The sequence below is a fragment of the Atractosteus spatula genome, chromosome 3 (genome assembly GCF_055471065.1).
Source record: "Atractosteus spatula isolate fAtrSpa1 chromosome 3, fAtrSpa1.hap1, whole genome shotgun sequence".
NCBI classification, from domain to species: domain Eukaryota; kingdom Metazoa; phylum Chordata; class Actinopteri; order Semionotiformes; family Lepisosteidae; genus Atractosteus; species Atractosteus spatula.
In genome coordinates, this window is record NC_142708.1 from 56,517,531 (window position 1) to 56,535,133 (window position 17,603).

At 37.1% G+C, this 17,603-nt stretch overlaps 1 protein-coding gene across 1 annotated transcript in view; it reads right to left on the bottom strand.

Moving 5' to 3' along the window:
* ctif (cap binding complex dependent translation initiation factor) overlaps positions 1–17,603 on the bottom strand; it is a 130,102-nt gene that overhangs the window by 80,024 nt on the left and 32,475 nt on the right. The window contains exons 4-7 of the mRNA XM_088911033.1: positions 13,990–14,112; positions 12,797–12,870; positions 11,022–11,126; positions 9,853–9,928 (exon numbers count right to left, since the gene is read on the bottom strand). Of these exons, the coding sequence (XP_088767159.1) occupies positions 9,853–9,928; positions 11,022–11,126; positions 12,797–12,870; positions 13,990–14,112 (378 nt within the window). The remainder of the gene's footprint in view (positions 1–9,852; positions 9,929–11,021; positions 11,127–12,796; positions 12,871–13,989; positions 14,113–17,603) is intronic.

A 17,603-nucleotide genomic window follows, 5' to 3' on the forward strand; every position in this document is an offset into this window, starting at 1 on the left:
GGAAGCGGCAGTCACAGAGTTTGGGCTCCACACAGTTACGCCTGCTCTGATGCACGTAGGCTTCTGGGTTCTGGAGCCGGGCGGCACTTCGATTTCAACTTGGAGCCAACGTCGAGGCGCCTTGCTCACTGACCCTTGATTAAACCCTTTCTCCAGCCCTTAATGTGTTTCTACATAGGTCAGAATTTAACGGTGAAAGCAAACAGGAGAATCTGTCAAAATGGAGGAACACGGACCACTCTCCATTTTTGATTTCTGAGAAACCCAGTGTTTAAGAAAACGTGTTTGGTTTCACAACAGCCCAAAGATATGAACTAGTAATCAAGTCTCATGACTGGAATCTTTTGGGAGCTGTCTCTGGAAGAGAAGCCCTAGGATTAATCATTATGTGTGCCTACAACTGCTTTGCTTTTGCTTCTACCCTTATTTTGCTCCTCAATCCTTATCTACAGCAATACAGACTGTAACTGGCAAAGATGTCAATTTTGTTTTGGAAAGGCTTAAGACTTACAGCAACTCTTTAAATTCACCCATTTGCAGCATTCCTTCACAAAGATGGACACCTTAAGTCACAAATTCTACCTGAATTTATCAAGATGAGATCAAGATATAAGAAGAGTAGGAAAAGAAAGAGGCAAGTTTTGGTCATAAAAAAATCTCCTACTTTCAAACCACATCCACTTTTGTCAACCACATTGACAATGTACCTCTGTCACAGAGTAGACAAAAAGCTCAAGGAGGAAAAGATGTGTTTGCAGCTTACATTACTGTCAAGTTGTCAGATCGTTTTTATAAAATCTTTTTAAAACATCTCAAATGTAAAGAAAAAAGGAACTTGTGAAACTCTTTCTCACGGCGAGATGACAACGTGATGAAATGCAAGCAATCCCCATCTAAATGCTGTTTTGACGACTTCCGGAAATACTAGCCAAATCTCACAAAAGAGCCAAGTGGGTATTACCCTATTAAAACAAAGCCTGTTCCAGCTATGCCATACAATCAACAGAAAACGTTACAAAAACACAATAATAAATTATCACAACCACATTACAGCTCACTGTATTAACTGGATAGATCAAAACTGCTTTATAGAACGGTCATAACTAAAACAAATGTTTCATAAAAAGAACATACAGATTATCCAAATGCATGACAACTATTAAGCGCTATCTTGACTAGTTGCATATAAAATATATATTACGGACATCTCCACTAATGCCGGAGCACTTGGCCAAACTCGTAGGTACTATGTGTCCATACTGAATTGCCAATTCAATTGGCTTTGAATCTTATAGAATTTTGGCTATTGCCTGCAGCAATCCCAGTGGATGGAGAAAAAAAGACTTTGCCAGTGAAAGACTGTCAAAAGGTTCAGTGCTAACAGGGAGTGGAACAAAAGAAAGGTGAGAATTAAAATGCAAAACATGTTTTATTTTTTTCTTAGAGCCAGCATGCAATGCAGATCTTAAAGCCGCGGTCTGTGGTATTTAAAAGCAAAGAAAAATGTTAAGACAGCCAAAGACATAGAAGCCCTGTTGATACTAGGGAAAAGAGTTTAGAGCTTCAAAGCAGGACAGCAGAAAGGAGCAAATGTTACCTAAGCACAATCTGCTTCACCATTCTTTTAAACTTTTAATTTCCAGAAAGCCTCAAGCATCCTGACTGAACTTCATGGATGGCATTATGGGTGACATTCACATTGGGTGCAGCAAATGTATAACCCCAAGATACTTCTACATGCACATATGGATTCCCATATGAAAAGGCTAAGGACTCCTCTAATACCTCTTTAACAACAACCAACACTGTAAATGGCTGGGACATTTCACAAAGTTTAAAATTGTCCAAGCAGAGTATGTAGCACTAATTCAAAGTTAAACCATAGAATAATGAAAGAAGTAGTTGAAGCAGGTAAAATCATCCCATCACCTATAGTTAACTACACCTCAGGAGGAAACCATAAACCACAAACTGGTCTCACCTCTATAGTCTGGCAGAGAGTACCACAGCATCAAAACACAGAACACCAGGTCCAGATACAATTTTTATTCACAAGTTGTATGATGTGCCTTGAATAGCTACATGCTAACTGCAAAGTGATCAACTGACTACCAGCCACTGCTGCCAACTGTTGAATGTTGCACTTTTGCACTGCATACTGCTCTTTTTTTTACTATTGTATATTGGAAAATCTATACCGTATGTTGTATTGTGTACTGGAAGGTACAATATTTTCACTACTTGCCTACCTCTTTTATTTGTTGTAGTATTAACCTGTCTGTACGCTGAGAGAACAAGTGTGAATAAGGATTCCAAAGTACTTGTTACAAATGGCAAATAAACTTTAAACTTGGAAATATAATACCAAAAACCATACTCATCACAGCATTAACATTCATTCCATTCACCAGTATGAAGTTTGCATTTTATAAGAAAAAAAAATAGATTAAATCAGTGGTAATTTGCTTCCCTAACCATAAACTAACTCATACACATGGCAAAGCAAAAAGAAAGTGCACCTTTTTAGTGTGGGGCTTCTGTAGTTTCTGTAGTTTTGTGTGTTACATCTCCTATTCAACTAAAAAACCTCTTTATTTTCCCAGTACTTCATGACTGACAAAATGCGCTACTAATATGGAATAAAAGAGGAAAAACTCATCTTGTACTTTTTTTTCCCCGTCATGTACCTGGGTGGCTGGCAACAGTTTTCCAGCTGCCTGGCAGATGTGGAAATTACTTGAAATTTGTAGCTAATTCAACACCTGCCCACATCAGATGGTATTCTGCCAAGTGGCAGGACATTATGGCAAGTGCCTGACTTGACAACTGCTGTCCATCGGCTATTGCCAACAAACTTGTCAGAACTGGAGCAATTTCTCTAGGAAGAATAGACTAAACTAAGCCTTTCTACTGTGCAAAGCTGGTAGGGGCCTATCCAAAAATACGGATGCAGTGATTTCTACCAATGTTGCTTCTACCTGGAACTGACTTAGGCTGAGCTGAATACTTATGCAATTCACTTATATCTCCGTTAAAGTTTCAATGACATTTGCTTACTTCGCACATAACAGTGTTCAGTCTGATCATTATTTTGAATAAAAGGTTCATTTGAAACTTTGACATACTAAATCTATAATTTATCAATGCACTATAATACAGGCCGGGGTGGAGAATTTTGAAAGACAATGCAAAATCCTTGGAGATTTACATTCCAGTAATTTTTAAACTTAGTTGTCATAGTTTTTATTTACCGAGTTAGACTATTAATAAACTGATTAATTAGAGTGATCAAAGAGCACTCCAGCAAGGATCTGGAATCCATCAGCTTTCAGTTCTCAGCAGTAACAGATTTGCCTGTTGGGCATTACCCCAGTGCTTGGAAAGCACAGGAGTGAATTCCACTGTAGAATTCATTACTGTATATGACATGTTAGCAGGAAAGTCCAGTTTGCAAAAAAATTAAATGAAAATCTGGGAGGAAATCTGCCCAGTGATTTCCAGGAAAAGGCCCAATGTAAGGAAGATTCTCAATAAATAAGGGCGAGTTAAAAAATAAGGGCGAGTACACATCCCAGCACACCACATGGCCAAACAGGTGGTTCGCTACACCACAGGAAGCGAAGTGTCGCCAGTGAGAACGGCCAACACAAATCGAGCCAGTTAAGAAACTAATTTGTATCCTTTTAAAAATAATCGTTAAATTATTCAGTGGTTAAAAGAAACTGACGTCAAAAGAAAAAACTCTTTGATGAAGGGTTGGATATGCTTAGATTGTTTCATGTTGCTGGCTCGCAAGCAAGTGTTTTTGAACTTGAAATCTGTGAATGTCTGGAACCCCTTGCTAAATGTGCTTTAGTAAGTCATTTTGGGATTTATTGGGCATTTACCATCACCAGTTACTCCTTCTACGCCTCCAGTTTGGAACTGACAACCCGCTTGGTTCACCACGATGACCTTTGTACCAGCATGGAGGAGAGATGTTAATGAGGACCACACTCATTTTCCTCCAGAAACCTTATTTTTTGTCAGTTCGTTATGTCACTTTGCAGGCTGTGCTTCCTACAGTGCCTCGGATAGAGAAGTGATGCATTTCTCGCTGACAAATGCAGAGCCTCATAAGCCTCCTTGTGCGTCCCTGGGATTGCTGCAGGAGGACATAACCTTGGCAACTCCAGCCCACCCGGCTAAACTGCACGTCACTGCCTGCCGAATCCCAGTCATGGTTGGAAACTGACACAGCCCAAACTCACACCAGAGATACCCGGCATGCTGCGGTAGCAGCTTCAGCAAAAGAGCCTGCTGCAAGCCCCCACGATTTTCTTTAAGCAGCTGAATTCGAAAGGCACTTGTTTCCCTATCTGTCAACATTCACAAGCTAAGGGAGGAAATAAGTGCAACATTCCTCAACAGCCCACAGTCAACACTCGCAAGACAATACCTGGCTGAGGCAACCCCAGCTTGTATACAGGAAACTCGCTTTCCCTAAGAATTTCCTGCTCAGGTATTTACAGTTTCTGTTGCTATTCCCAGTGCAGCGAGGAAAGGCTAAAATGGGGTGTCTTTTTCCCCACATACACACACATGAATGCGTTCCTAGAACTCCTGCAGTCTGAGACAGGATGCTCTATAAACAATTCTCTATCTCACACTTCAGTTTAAAGGGGGGGAAAAAAGAAAAAAATTTGGGACCTTACTTCCTCTCATTTAAATGATAATATTTATGTTCATTTGAAGACAGGTGCCATTTGGATTCTTGAATTTCTATCAAAATTAAATCAAAAAGAAAATTAAAGGCTATTAAATTTACGTATGATGGTATTTTCTGCAATTACACCGTGAACACTGTTACACCATGTGTGGCAGGATCGATGATCCAAACAGAACTGGGGTGAGAGAGAAGTGCTGGAAAAATGCTGGAAAACAGTCAAGCTCAGTGCATTTTCATAGGTTCTGCTTAAAAATCAGCCTCTCTAAGAACACTGTATATATACCAGCCAAGCAGAAAGCAGCTGAACCTTGAAAATTTTACACTTTCTTCAGAAACAACACACTTAACATAATTTAAATGTCTAGCCATTAATTCTTGGCAGTGTGTCCACTATGTCTGTATGGTTATTTTACACACATCTTGGAAGTACTATTCATGCCATACTTAATTATTTTCAATATGAACATGAAAATCACCATATATCCAAGACAACGGGTAATATTTCCCCTTAAGGGAAAGACAGAAACCAGTGCATTTGAGTGCAGACTCCTTAATCCTTCTTCAAAGAGAACGACGAGCAAAAAGAAAAGCAAGTTGTTTACCTGTTATTAAAAGGCAAACAAAGTGCCTGGGTGGAGGGAAGGATGTGAAAATTAAAATAAAAGTAAAATGTCAGTCTCATGTCTTGGAGGTGCCAGTCCACGGCTTCTGTCCTTTCCTGGCCCGGGTGCATGCACACACAGATGGAAGGTGGCACTATACAGCACTTTTGACCTCAGTGTGCTTTACAGCTAGTTCTCTGCCAAGCAGCTGCTTGGGGATCATGGCAATGTCAGTGCTGATGTGTGTGCATGCCAGCTAGGAATCAACAGTGAGAGCTGTTCTTCCTATGCTCACTTGCACACTTCCATCCAAACTCTGCTCTTGTGCCCTGGCAGCCTTGAGAATTCATTCTGCCACTCAGCCGCTAGGGGGAGACAACGATCTTAAAATAAGACCAGGTAAAGCAAACATCAAAAACCCCAGCCAGGCAACAGGTGGTTCAGAAATGAAGTAGTCTGGGTTAATTTTTCAATCTACATGTTCAAGCACTACAGAACACTACATGCACAATTCAACATTTTTGATCCCTGGATGTCCTGCAACGCAGTTTCATCTGGACATACACCCTGAAATGTCAACGTAAAATTTAAATTCCAAACATTTGGTCAGGCTGTCTATTTTGCTCATTTCAAAGCAATTTGCAGTTGACTAGTAGGGTTTATAAACAGGACTAAAGGACAGAAGCAGAAAACAGCAAGCAGGCTGGCAATCAGGACAGAATCCTATTGCCTAAGGGTGTTAAAGCATATTAGCATACCCTTCAAGGGAAAAAAAAGCCTCACTCATTTATGAGCTGCAGCAGGCTTCTTATATACTATAAAAACAAACTTCTGCTTTCAAACTCTTTGAGGGAGGTGTAGGTTCAATTTAACAAATAATGTTACAATGTTACTTCTCTTCTTGGCCAGCGCAAGAAGATATAGTAAAGTAGAAAGCTGTGATCTAAAATCTGATTTTTTAAAGAAAAGCATATAGCACAGTTTGTTTTTCCCCATGAGTCATTAGAAAGTCCAGTTTAGCTGTGGTGGTAACTATTTCATTGACCACTGACATTTCTCACCAGTAACCTTGGAGAAATAACCATAAAGGATTTATTTTTAATGGGTTGTCTTGGTGTTTGTACTCCCTGTATTGCCTTCTGGCTGACGGGTCTTTTCTGGGTTGCAATAATCCTGCTTTGAAATATTCTTGAGTTATTCTGAACTTTGGCCCAGGAAGCCACAGAAATCTGTAGCCTGAGAAGTTTCTCATTTGTTGTAACATCACTTTCACACGTTAAAAATAAATGCATGCCACTGTCAGAACCACATCTATTCAGACATGCGAACGAATCCAAAACAGTGGAGAGATATTTTGATAACATTAAAGCTGCTCATCACTCTTTGTATGTCCTATGACTATGACACAATCCCAGGGAAACTCTTGCACTAAAAGCAAACTTGAAATTCACATTGATTCAATCAATATAGCTGTCGGCCTGAGAATTATCCAACTGTTTGTATCGGCAAATTAGGATTTATTTAAGGATCAGTTTAGCCCACGACCAATCGGTCCTGCCTCTACTATAACATGGACACCAACCACATCCCTTCAGTACAAAAATCACCCAGAAGACAGCCCAGGGAAGCATAGAACAGGGCCTGCTTAGAACAGCAGGAAGAGATGGAAAGAAAAACAAGCTTGGGAAAATTTTATCAGAGTGAAGGAATTCGCCTGGCAGAGGAAAGGACAGGCAGGTAAGAAAAAAAACGGATCAACCTCGGACTACAAAACGCCACTTGGGAAGATCAAACAAAACAATCCAGAAAACAGTCTTCTGAGGATGACAGCCACAAACACATGCTTGCGGAGGACATTCCATTCAGCAAGAACTGCTGTTAAGAACAAATTTTAAATCTGAAAACATTGTTACATTACATATGCAGTGTTTAATTAAGCAAATGCAGAATATATATTAATTCCAAATGAGAGAATAAGAAAATGTATAATTCTCTATCAACTATAGCAACTGCCAATGACGGGTCCCAAACTGTCATTGCTTTCTTATGGGTTAATGTATGGGTATGTTCAATACCTGTTATCATCAGTTATGTAATCGACGCCTCAGGATTGTATACTAATGAAGCAAACAATTAGTTAAATTCAGTAATTCATTAACAGAGCTGCAAAAGGAAAAGCAAAAGATGCAGGACTACTCAATAATCAAAGGCCTACTTTGAGATACTGTCAACTATAATAAGAATGCCTTGATCGAATATGTCCACTAGATGTCAGTGCACAGCTGCTGGATTGAGAGCACACTTTTCTGGTAACAGATCAAAAATATTAATACTACAGGGAGTTTAACTTCCCCAGATTGAGCAATTGAATGAAGCACAACGAAGCACTGTAAGGGGTCTTGCAAAATGTATGTCATTATTCAATAGTATGTTATTATTCAATTGTATGCTATTATTCAACAGTATTAGCTCTATATGGGCTATGTAGCGTGAATGACAAAATAGACTGTGGTTAAAATACTGTACTTGTGGTATCATTAAGAAATAAAATTACTAGTTGACCACATAGCAGGACCATTCACAAAATGAGGCCCAGTTATGAGTTGAGATTAATCAACTAAAATAGCTCATTCTAATGAGTTTTCTTTACAGAAATGAGAAAATAAATCATAGAACATAATAATATATAAGACATTCTACACTTAAATATATCCAGAAATACCAACAACACTATACATCAGCATATAAGTTAAATAAAGGTATACAGTATAATCTTAATATTTAAAATAATTAGAAAACATACAGGCCTTACAGGCCTTGAATGAAGACCCTGATCTATCATTTACACAGAAAAGAGAAACCAAGACAACAACAAGTACAGAATAGTGAATTACTTGTGAAATGTTACTTTTCCTAAAGAGAAACTGAACAGACACTGAAAAGCTCATACAGCAGTAAGGCAGAAATACTATTACAAATATAGGAATATATGAATATTTTCTCATCACTTTGCACTAAACTCATAAGACTTAAATCAGTGATGTACTTGACATTTTATGAATAAGTGTTAAGACTTCATATTACTAGGGTGAGAACAAATTATTTTTTGTTTTTTTTAAACATAAAAATCCTCTATAAATTCAGGGACAAGTGAACTCTTTATTTCACCAGAGGGCGCTTGTTACCAACTTAAAAGTTTGTAGTCGCACATGGTATGTATGGTTTTATAACTTGCTGCCAGCAATCTGAGTAAGGTTGCGTGTGTAAAATATACAAGCATTTGCCACAAGAGGTCTCCAATAAGATGTGGTTTTCTTCTCTGCTGATCTCCATGAAACAGTGACCTAAAGAAAAAAAGACTCCTTTCGAAAGGAGTAATAGCGTCAAAATGACCCTAACAACTGTTTTTATATTTTTGGTGGACTTACACATTTGTTTATGTACCAAGTCTGCCATTCCATGACGATTGTTCACATTTGTTCATTTTTGTACATAATACCACGTAATATTCTTTTTCCTGAAAAACCAATACACAAATTGAACATAAAATGAAGCCCATTGAAGACAAAAGACAAAACAAATATGCTCCTGCAAAATTCACTCAGCAAAGAAAAAATGGAAATATTTTATCAATGTGCAAAACAACATATTGAACACTATCACGGTACGAAACTCTTAAAAGCTCTAGGGCAGGGGTGAATTGCTTCAGTTGTAATTACTAAGAGTCATGTCAGTTATATGAATCATGGACAAATGGGTTAATGAAAATAGTTTAACTGTACATTATTTAGATTTAAACACAAATTTAACACAAACTTTGTTTTATGTCTCTTATTATGCTGCTACTTTATTGTCAAATCTCTATTTTTGAATAAACCCTGTAGTTTAAGAAAATGTAGAGAAAGGGATATTATTAATCCCAATATAATTTGTACAAAACACCTTGAACAATGTGTTTAAGTTAAAGCAGTCCTGTTTAAATGTTTTAAGGTTTGTTACAGAAAATTACAAACATGTTCAGTACAAAGTTTCCGTTTACGTTTTATTTTTTAAAAAAAATCCACCTTAGCTTTTAACTAGAGATTATTTTCAACAGCTTTGAATATTCATACAGAGATCAGAAAAACATCTCCTGGATTCTGTCTGAGGCTGATCCAGGCTAAGAAACACCTAATATAAGAAAGACTGCATGGTAGAAATATATTGTCATTTCTAAATGGAATAGGGACCACAACACAAGACAACAGAAGACATAGCTGACATTTTAGAAACCCACAATCAATTATAACCTGACCAGAATCTAAAGTAACAATATAATGTTGAGGAATATTCAAAATGACTTTAAATCAAAGACAGATACCTTCTCTGCAGAGACTTTTCTACTACTTTCAAGCTGTCACAGATATGTTCTGTAACAGCTCTTGAGATGAGTCCTAGCTACTTATTCAAAATCATATAAGACACTATGAACATGGCATCAAGCAGAGCCCCATCCCCGGAGATAGCCTGTTTGTGGAAGATCTAAAGACTGAGCAGACACACCTTGAATGCTGGCAGGAACTTCTCCATGTCATTCAAGTTGATGCCGTCTTCATCTTCAAACTTGCCCTTCACCATCCTACAAGAGGTGAAGCCCAATTGGTAAGGAAGGACAGTTTAACCCACAACACCCCTGTGCAATGTCACAAAGCTCAGACTTTTTTTGTCAGTTTTTTATACGTATGTTATGACATTTCACGAAAAAAACAAATGCTGTACACAAGTACACGCAATCAAAAGGATGCTTTTGAACTACTAAAGCAGAGGTTTTGGATAAAAACTTAATAACATGTCTATTTCCTCAATTTTTCTCTAAAGCATAAGTGAACTCAAAAACAGATCCTCTTGTCACAAAATTCTTTAGGTTTTGAAATTGAAGAACTTTTTTATGCATTTCCTGTTTTGATAAAAATGTTTACTGTTTTTATCAGAGCTGGTGTGTTCTGAGCCTGCCAGTGTTCTGAACCTGTGTTTCTTCCAGTAATCAGTGCTCTCATCTGAATTTACACCAATGAAATACAACACTAACATTACAGTAATTCTACTCAGTACTGTCCTTAGTTTGCCATGAGAAGGGTGTTTTTTGCTGATTAGATATGCTCTGTTGCAAGAGCTTTGAAAACTGCTATTGCTATTGTGATTTCCTTATTCAAACCCATCTTAAGAATTTCATCACTGGTACTACAAAATCTGTATCCCCTTCTACTTTGTGTGCCACTATTACAAGTGACTTAATCTTCCAGCCTAAGAAATATTTATTTATATAGATGTTCTCATTAAACCTGTCAGCACTGGATTACAGTACAAACTGATTCAAATTCTCAGGATATTCCCAGGTTGACTGGGAAACTTCTACAAGAAAAGCCCATTTGCTGGATCTGAAATTGTACAAAATCCAGGTGAGTTTCAGACCTACTACAAGAAAGCAGGCTAAAGAAATTCTGCTGTGATCAACAGGACAGTCAGGTAAGTTAAGACACATTTTCCTCAAAAGGAAATGGTTCATCTTGTATAGTATATATTCCCCTGGCATTATGTGTTTTGATTTGTGTCTCCTTTCAGTTTTGTATTGCTTTCCATCATTTTAAAACCAGTTGAGCAGTCATTAGGGAAGAACACAACCCTCAATCCCACAGCTCCTCCCAGTGAAGCCCAAGGAAGCAGTGTCTTACCCTTCGCGGTCGATGTGAGGGAGGTGTTTTGGCGTGCCACGGAAGGGCTTTCGATGAAACTGTGTGAAGTCCAGCTTCTCAGGCTGAAGATCCCATGTAGCTCCCCTGGTCAAAATAAACAAATTCCTGAGGCTCAACATCTGCTGTCTTGGGAGATTTTTTCTGCCTTTTCTGCCTCAGGATCTGTATCCATAATAAATCTCAGATAAAACTGAATCCTCGTTGTTGCTTAATAACCTTAACTGAAAGAACCTTGTTTCTGAAACGCACTGCTGGGAATTAGAGGCACAATTTATATTTTATCAAAGTGCTTTAAGATGATTTTTTAGGAACCACAAGAGTGTGCTGCTCCATTTTATAGTCCCATTACCAGGAGTGCAGAAATCACAATTGAAACTACTAGAATCTGTTAAGAGCAGTTGCGATCTGCAATTTTAAAGAGGAAAATCGAAAAGCTTAGGAAAGAGCCACTGATTAATTTGATGTATTAGAAAAAACCATCATGCATGCAATCACACTCAGGCTTCAACGATCTAGAGGACTTGTAAGGAAGCAAATTGTACAGAAAAGACAGAACTGGCACATCTCTGGGTTTGTCTCTGGCTCACAACGCTAGTCAGTCCGGGCAAAAAAAATTACTTATCAGTTAATCTGCTTAATGGCACTTCACCATCTAGAAGAAACTGAGCTATCAGAAAAGGGTAATGGGGTTTGGAGCACAGATGTTTCACTGGGATACCCTAACTTTCTTCTTCAGCCATGTCCTTGATGTCTAAATCCTATTGATTGCATATTGAAAAAACCTCAGTACAAGACCAATCAATTTAGAGAGTTTGGCAGTAAATTTAGGAGGGTGTCCCATCTTCTTCACTCTCAGACAATATAATGTGTAACCTCAGTTATACAATGACATATAAGCCACAGCAATACCAGTCCAGCTCAGAAACAAGAAGCTTCCTTTCGCCATCAAGGAATTAATACACAAAAATACAGGGTCAATGCTCCTCCATCAATGCTTCAGTTATAATATGAACAATTCTAATTACTACAATTTTTCCATTCGATTTAGTTACGTCACGCACAGTATCTAATTGGGACTGTTCTGAGGAACAAACATGCACTGTGCCATGTTCTAATTTTAATTTTAGCAACATAATTATATTAAGACATAATTTCACAACAATACCTCTAGTCCCCAGTATTTCCTATAAGGCTTGATAAGAGGTTCATTTTCCTTTCAATTAGCAATGGAGGGTGTAGCTTTCTATTAAAAATGAAGATCACTACAGATTAATGCACAGCTTCCACTTCATTATATTTAGCCCAAGGCTTAGCTGTTTCCTAATTTAGACTTTTGATTCCCATGCTCAGCAAAACCACACTGTCATTAGATTATAACCAGAAACAAACAAAAAAATAATTTTCTTCAGTGGCCACTGATGATATGCCCCCACAATTATCCAGTTTGTGAATTACTGTTGATTTTATTTTGTCTTTATGAAGTTGTTTTATCTCCTCTGACCAAGATTTAATTTTCAGAGCTGTCACTAATCTATGAATATGTAAGAGGATGGTAAAATCTAACAGTGTCTTCTTACTTCTCCGGTAATGCTTAGGACGAGCCTGGCGGTAGGCTAGGTCTGACTTCTGCAGATGTGGACAGATTTCAAAAGGCTCCTGGCAACAGGAAAAGTTGGCCATGTATTATCAGAGGCTGTACCTCTTAGAAGCCATAACTGAGAAAACCAGAGTCATGGAGTAAAGAAGGTTCTTACCCGTGAGACTCCAGCGTGTTGGCAGCCCAGATATCAGTTCCCAGGATGTCGAAAGAAGCCTCCCTGTTTCCATTCTGTTTTTAAAAAAGAAATTGCAAAAATTGAAGTCCAAAAAAACTCATCCACACCTTTCCACTCATCACTGTGTTACCAATTTAATGCCAAACTCTGAGAAACAGCAACTGAAGTAAATAATGTAATTTAATTATTATTGGTGCTCTCATCAAAGTCTAGAAAAGCTTTACTGGAAAGTGAACAAATATAAGAGAAAATCATTATTTGGTAGGCATCAAATCATGATTTAATTGTTAGATGTGTGAACTGGTTATTTAAGTATTTTAAAGGGGGAAAACTGAAAATGCAGCTAAAAATATTTAACGAAGCCACTAAACACATTAACTGAGAGACAAATTAATGCAGGGTTGCATAGAGAAAAGTCTTTATATTTTTTCTACATAAACTTTTTTTCCCCCAATAATCCCTCATTACAATTCTAAGAATGTGAAAAACCACATACTCGACTATTATTCTTGATTCTGTTTCTTGGCCCTTACATTTGTTTTTTACTTCACATAAGCAATAACATCAATTTTGACCATGTTAGATCTACTGGGTAATTAACAATGGCATTAAAACTTCCATTTCTAGGTTTATTTTCTACTTTAAAAATTAATATACATACAAATTAATCACATACAAAGCCTATGGGTGTTTTTTTAAGATAATCAAACAGCAAAAACATACTTCCTAAAGGGGTCTAAGATTCACAAATATTTCCAGCTTAAACATGAACAACATAACGAGTAACTGCATTGTTTTTGCCACTAACTGTACCAGGGATTTCAAAGGCAGTACTTTTTTTAAAAGCATGTTTTTCCATAATGAAAGACTACATTTATGAATGAATAAGTGAGAGAGACATTAAAAAAAGGGACAAATGCCTACAACAACAAAGGATTACAAATAAAATTAGGTCCATACACCTCCCTGATTCAGGGTTGGGATTTAAAAAGCAATGATGCATTTAAAACGACAAAACACAGCATATTTTATACAAATTACTCATAAAAACGTATTATAATTAAATTAAATATACAGTAGAAATATACATTCCTATCAATAGTGTCTAAAGGAAAGGCTAAAGACAGTCCTGTCCTATGCTAACAGTGCATCAGCCCCTAAGAACCCCGTACCTTTCCAGAGCCCCTTAACTGATTGTTCCTTCCTCGGCTTCCAGACCGCGATCCAGACCCAGGCCTTGATCCAGAGCTGGGCCTCGAGCCAGTGCTGCCGTTGCTGCTGTGTTCCCATTCATCCTGACAGGAAAAGAAACAAAATACAATATCTTACTACACAAGGACAGGAACGAAAAAGTTCAGTCATTCATCAAGAGGTACACTGCTGGGAAACGTCTGCTGCTTAGGGACATAATTTAATGCTACAGGAAGAAAAAGGAGCTACTGTATACAGACTGTTTCAAAAGAAAAAGTATTATGCTGCTCTTAAAGACTTTCTTAATACTTGCTAGAGAGAACATGCAACTCTCTAACTCCTGCATGTAAAAATCTGTACAATTGGCTATTGCACCTGCATTAATGAGTGGAATTGTACAATATCAATGTTAAATGTAATAGAAATCAAGACCATATTGTAATCTATCTAGTGTATATGGATGGATATGTCTTCATGGCACTGATCTAAAGTTTTGAATTTTGATGCTGTAATTTATTGAGCTTGATTTGTGACTTATTTTCACTTTGTAAAAAAACATGATCTTAAAAATGTGGATTTGGAGATGTATTACGGAATACTGTACAAAATGATTCAAACAAATTTAAATATTAAAGATTACGCAATTTTTTAAACATCATGACATTTTTTTGCAGAATGTAAAGAAAACAAATTCCAGCACCGGACGAATCCGGAATCACCGGACACATCAAATCCACAAAGCTTTGTGAGGGAAACATGAGAGATAAAAGCAATTAGTGGTGAAACATAATCAAATCATAAAAATATTAACCGCTAATAGGGTAATACTTATGTGAATTATATAGGGCACAATTCCAGATTCACATTCTGAATTTCTAATGGTGAGCCTTCAGATTCCTAATTATAGGCAGACTAGAACATTCCAAAGAATCAACTAAGAGAAAAAAACATTCCATTAAAGTAGGCATAAGTAATGTCAAATGTTTGCTGCATTTGGAAAAAAGAAGTACAGCATTGTCCAATTGCGTGTTCGGGCACTGACAAATGAAAAAAACATATGAAAAGATTACAGACAGATGTTCGTTCATTCAGTCCATCTTCCTTGGTTGATTGTTAATGGTTAATGATCTAGGAATTTTTTTCAAGCCATTACTTAAAGTCTAACTCATCTGCTGTCGTTGGCCGGATTTGATTTAAATGCGTTTCAAGTGGGCCATTCGTACTATATTAGACTCAACCATTACACAGATTTTATATATTTCTAGTGTTTTATATTTTAGACATTTATATTACAACAATATACTTCCTATTAAATTTTACTTTAAAATTAAAGTACAACAAGCAATCATTGCACTTACACGACAAACCTATTTAACAAAATAATCACTATGCTCAAAACTACTCACTACGTATGGGATATCCATAGCATTTTTAACCTTAATGGCTTAAAATACTGAAGTTGGCATTATTGGATTCTATGAAAAGATCTGTTGTATCCAAAATACAGTCATAACGGTTTATTCAACAAAGGGCAAAACTAAAAGAGTAACTATAAACATCCACCCCCTGCTATCTGAATGCTCAATTTACAGGGTTTTTTTACAGCCAATTCCCTTTTGACCTCAGTTACTTACATTTAGTCATTTTTAGTTTTGTCAGTTTTAGTCATTAGTTGAACATACTACTTATTTTTAACATCCATCCACCTTCTAACTATTCTATCCAATTCAGGGGAGCTGGAGCCTATCTTAGCATGCAATAGTCGCAAGGTGGGGTACCCCCTGCACAGGACAGTAGTCCATTGCAGGGCAAATTTTTAACTACAGTCCGTCGACAAAACGCGTTGCCAGTGCTTCAGGTTATACAAAAGCAAAGAAAGGAAAGAATTTCCGCTGGCTGAAATATGTGAAGTGATAGGATTGAAAAAGACAGTGGGAAGGTATTTGCATTCCTTTGGACTTAGCTGAGCCATACTGTTGTACCAAGTGAAATCTGATCATTATCATAGACATGCAATAATAATCTTATTTTCACAACACAATACTCTTAATATAACAAGTAATACTATGCAATTTTCTAGATCTCAGGAATGTGTTGTAAGCTTTTACATGTGAAACAATGGGAATTTAATTTTCAATTTAAGAAGTATCAAATTATGAACAGTTCTGAGGAACAAACTTCCTTTGCAAACGGAGGGATGGATACATACCAAATGATAACAGCAGGATTGAAATATGAGTTATATGGGATCCAGCTATAATGATCAGCATCACCTCTGATAAACTTTGCTTGAAAGACTATAGTACTACAACAGTACCTGTGATGTTAAATGAGAAAGTTTGCCAAATAATTTAAATGGTTTTTAACTGGGAAGAAATCAGCAAAAAGCAAAGTTAAAGGGATGTTGCATGAAAAAAGTAAATGCTGAATACTATTTTTAATGCTCTTTGGAAAGTACCAGTTATATACAGTAAATCAAGCATGTCAACTTTACTTCCAAGAAAGAAATAGAATGTTCTCTACTTCTTTTTAATTACAGGGATTACAAGTATTACAGCCTATGACAACTTTATCAGTACTATACACAAAGATTTTCCTTTTCTTGATTTAATGACTTAGTAATGTTAACAGCTCTTTAATGTTGAAGTGGAAAAGCTCTAAAATGTCAGTTTGTATTACGTCTGATGATAATGTGAACACTAGGGACATTTTAAGACACATAAGCAGATCTTTATAATTTGATTCTGAAGGTTTGACAATTCCCTCTCAAGTTTTTTACACTGCAAATTATTGAATTAAATTTATGCTTGCATTACATAATTCATTTTGTGAATGTGAATCATGACATATTTTACTAGGATAATTACCCTACACCTTAAAAGGAGCCCATGTCACCCTTACAAACCACAGAAATACCCATGAAAATTCAGGATTACACAAAAAAGCTCTACCAAGTTTGCTTAGTGAGCAGGTCTTGCTTATCCTAAAACTGTGCTTTGCATTTGTTTAGTTCACCTGCTACTACAATTCACACTGCATACTGTTTACACACAAATGCTGATGAAATAAACGTCTTGATTTGGTGATGTTATTATACAGAGTTAAGCTGTGATGTGATGTTTCTGAGATTTTTTTTTTAAAGAAAGGGTTTACATAACCCTGTGCTGTAATTGTTCATCCCTATTTCTATAAGACTGCAAGAAACTACAAAAATATTAACTCAAATCAGTACAAAAACAGACTAGCAAGTTCTGGAAAGAGACCATAAATTGTTTCTGTAATCCCAGCTGTGAAAAGCCAAATTACATCAACATACATCTTTCTACATGAACGGAACCAGAGAAAGATTTGGTGCCTCAATAAAATCAGTCCTATGAAATATGCTGATAGCTCCAGGTGAAGTAGCTTACCTGATGAAGGTGTAACCGTGCCATGGTAAATAATACTGCACTAATAAAGAGGATTCACCCGCTTCCCAGTCCTACAAACCAACCTGCCAAGCTACTGCTCAGGAGGCGAGATCACAACGCTCAGGTCGAGTCCTTAACTATTAAGTGCAGAACAGCACAAGCCTTGGATTTTGGTCTGTCGGCCT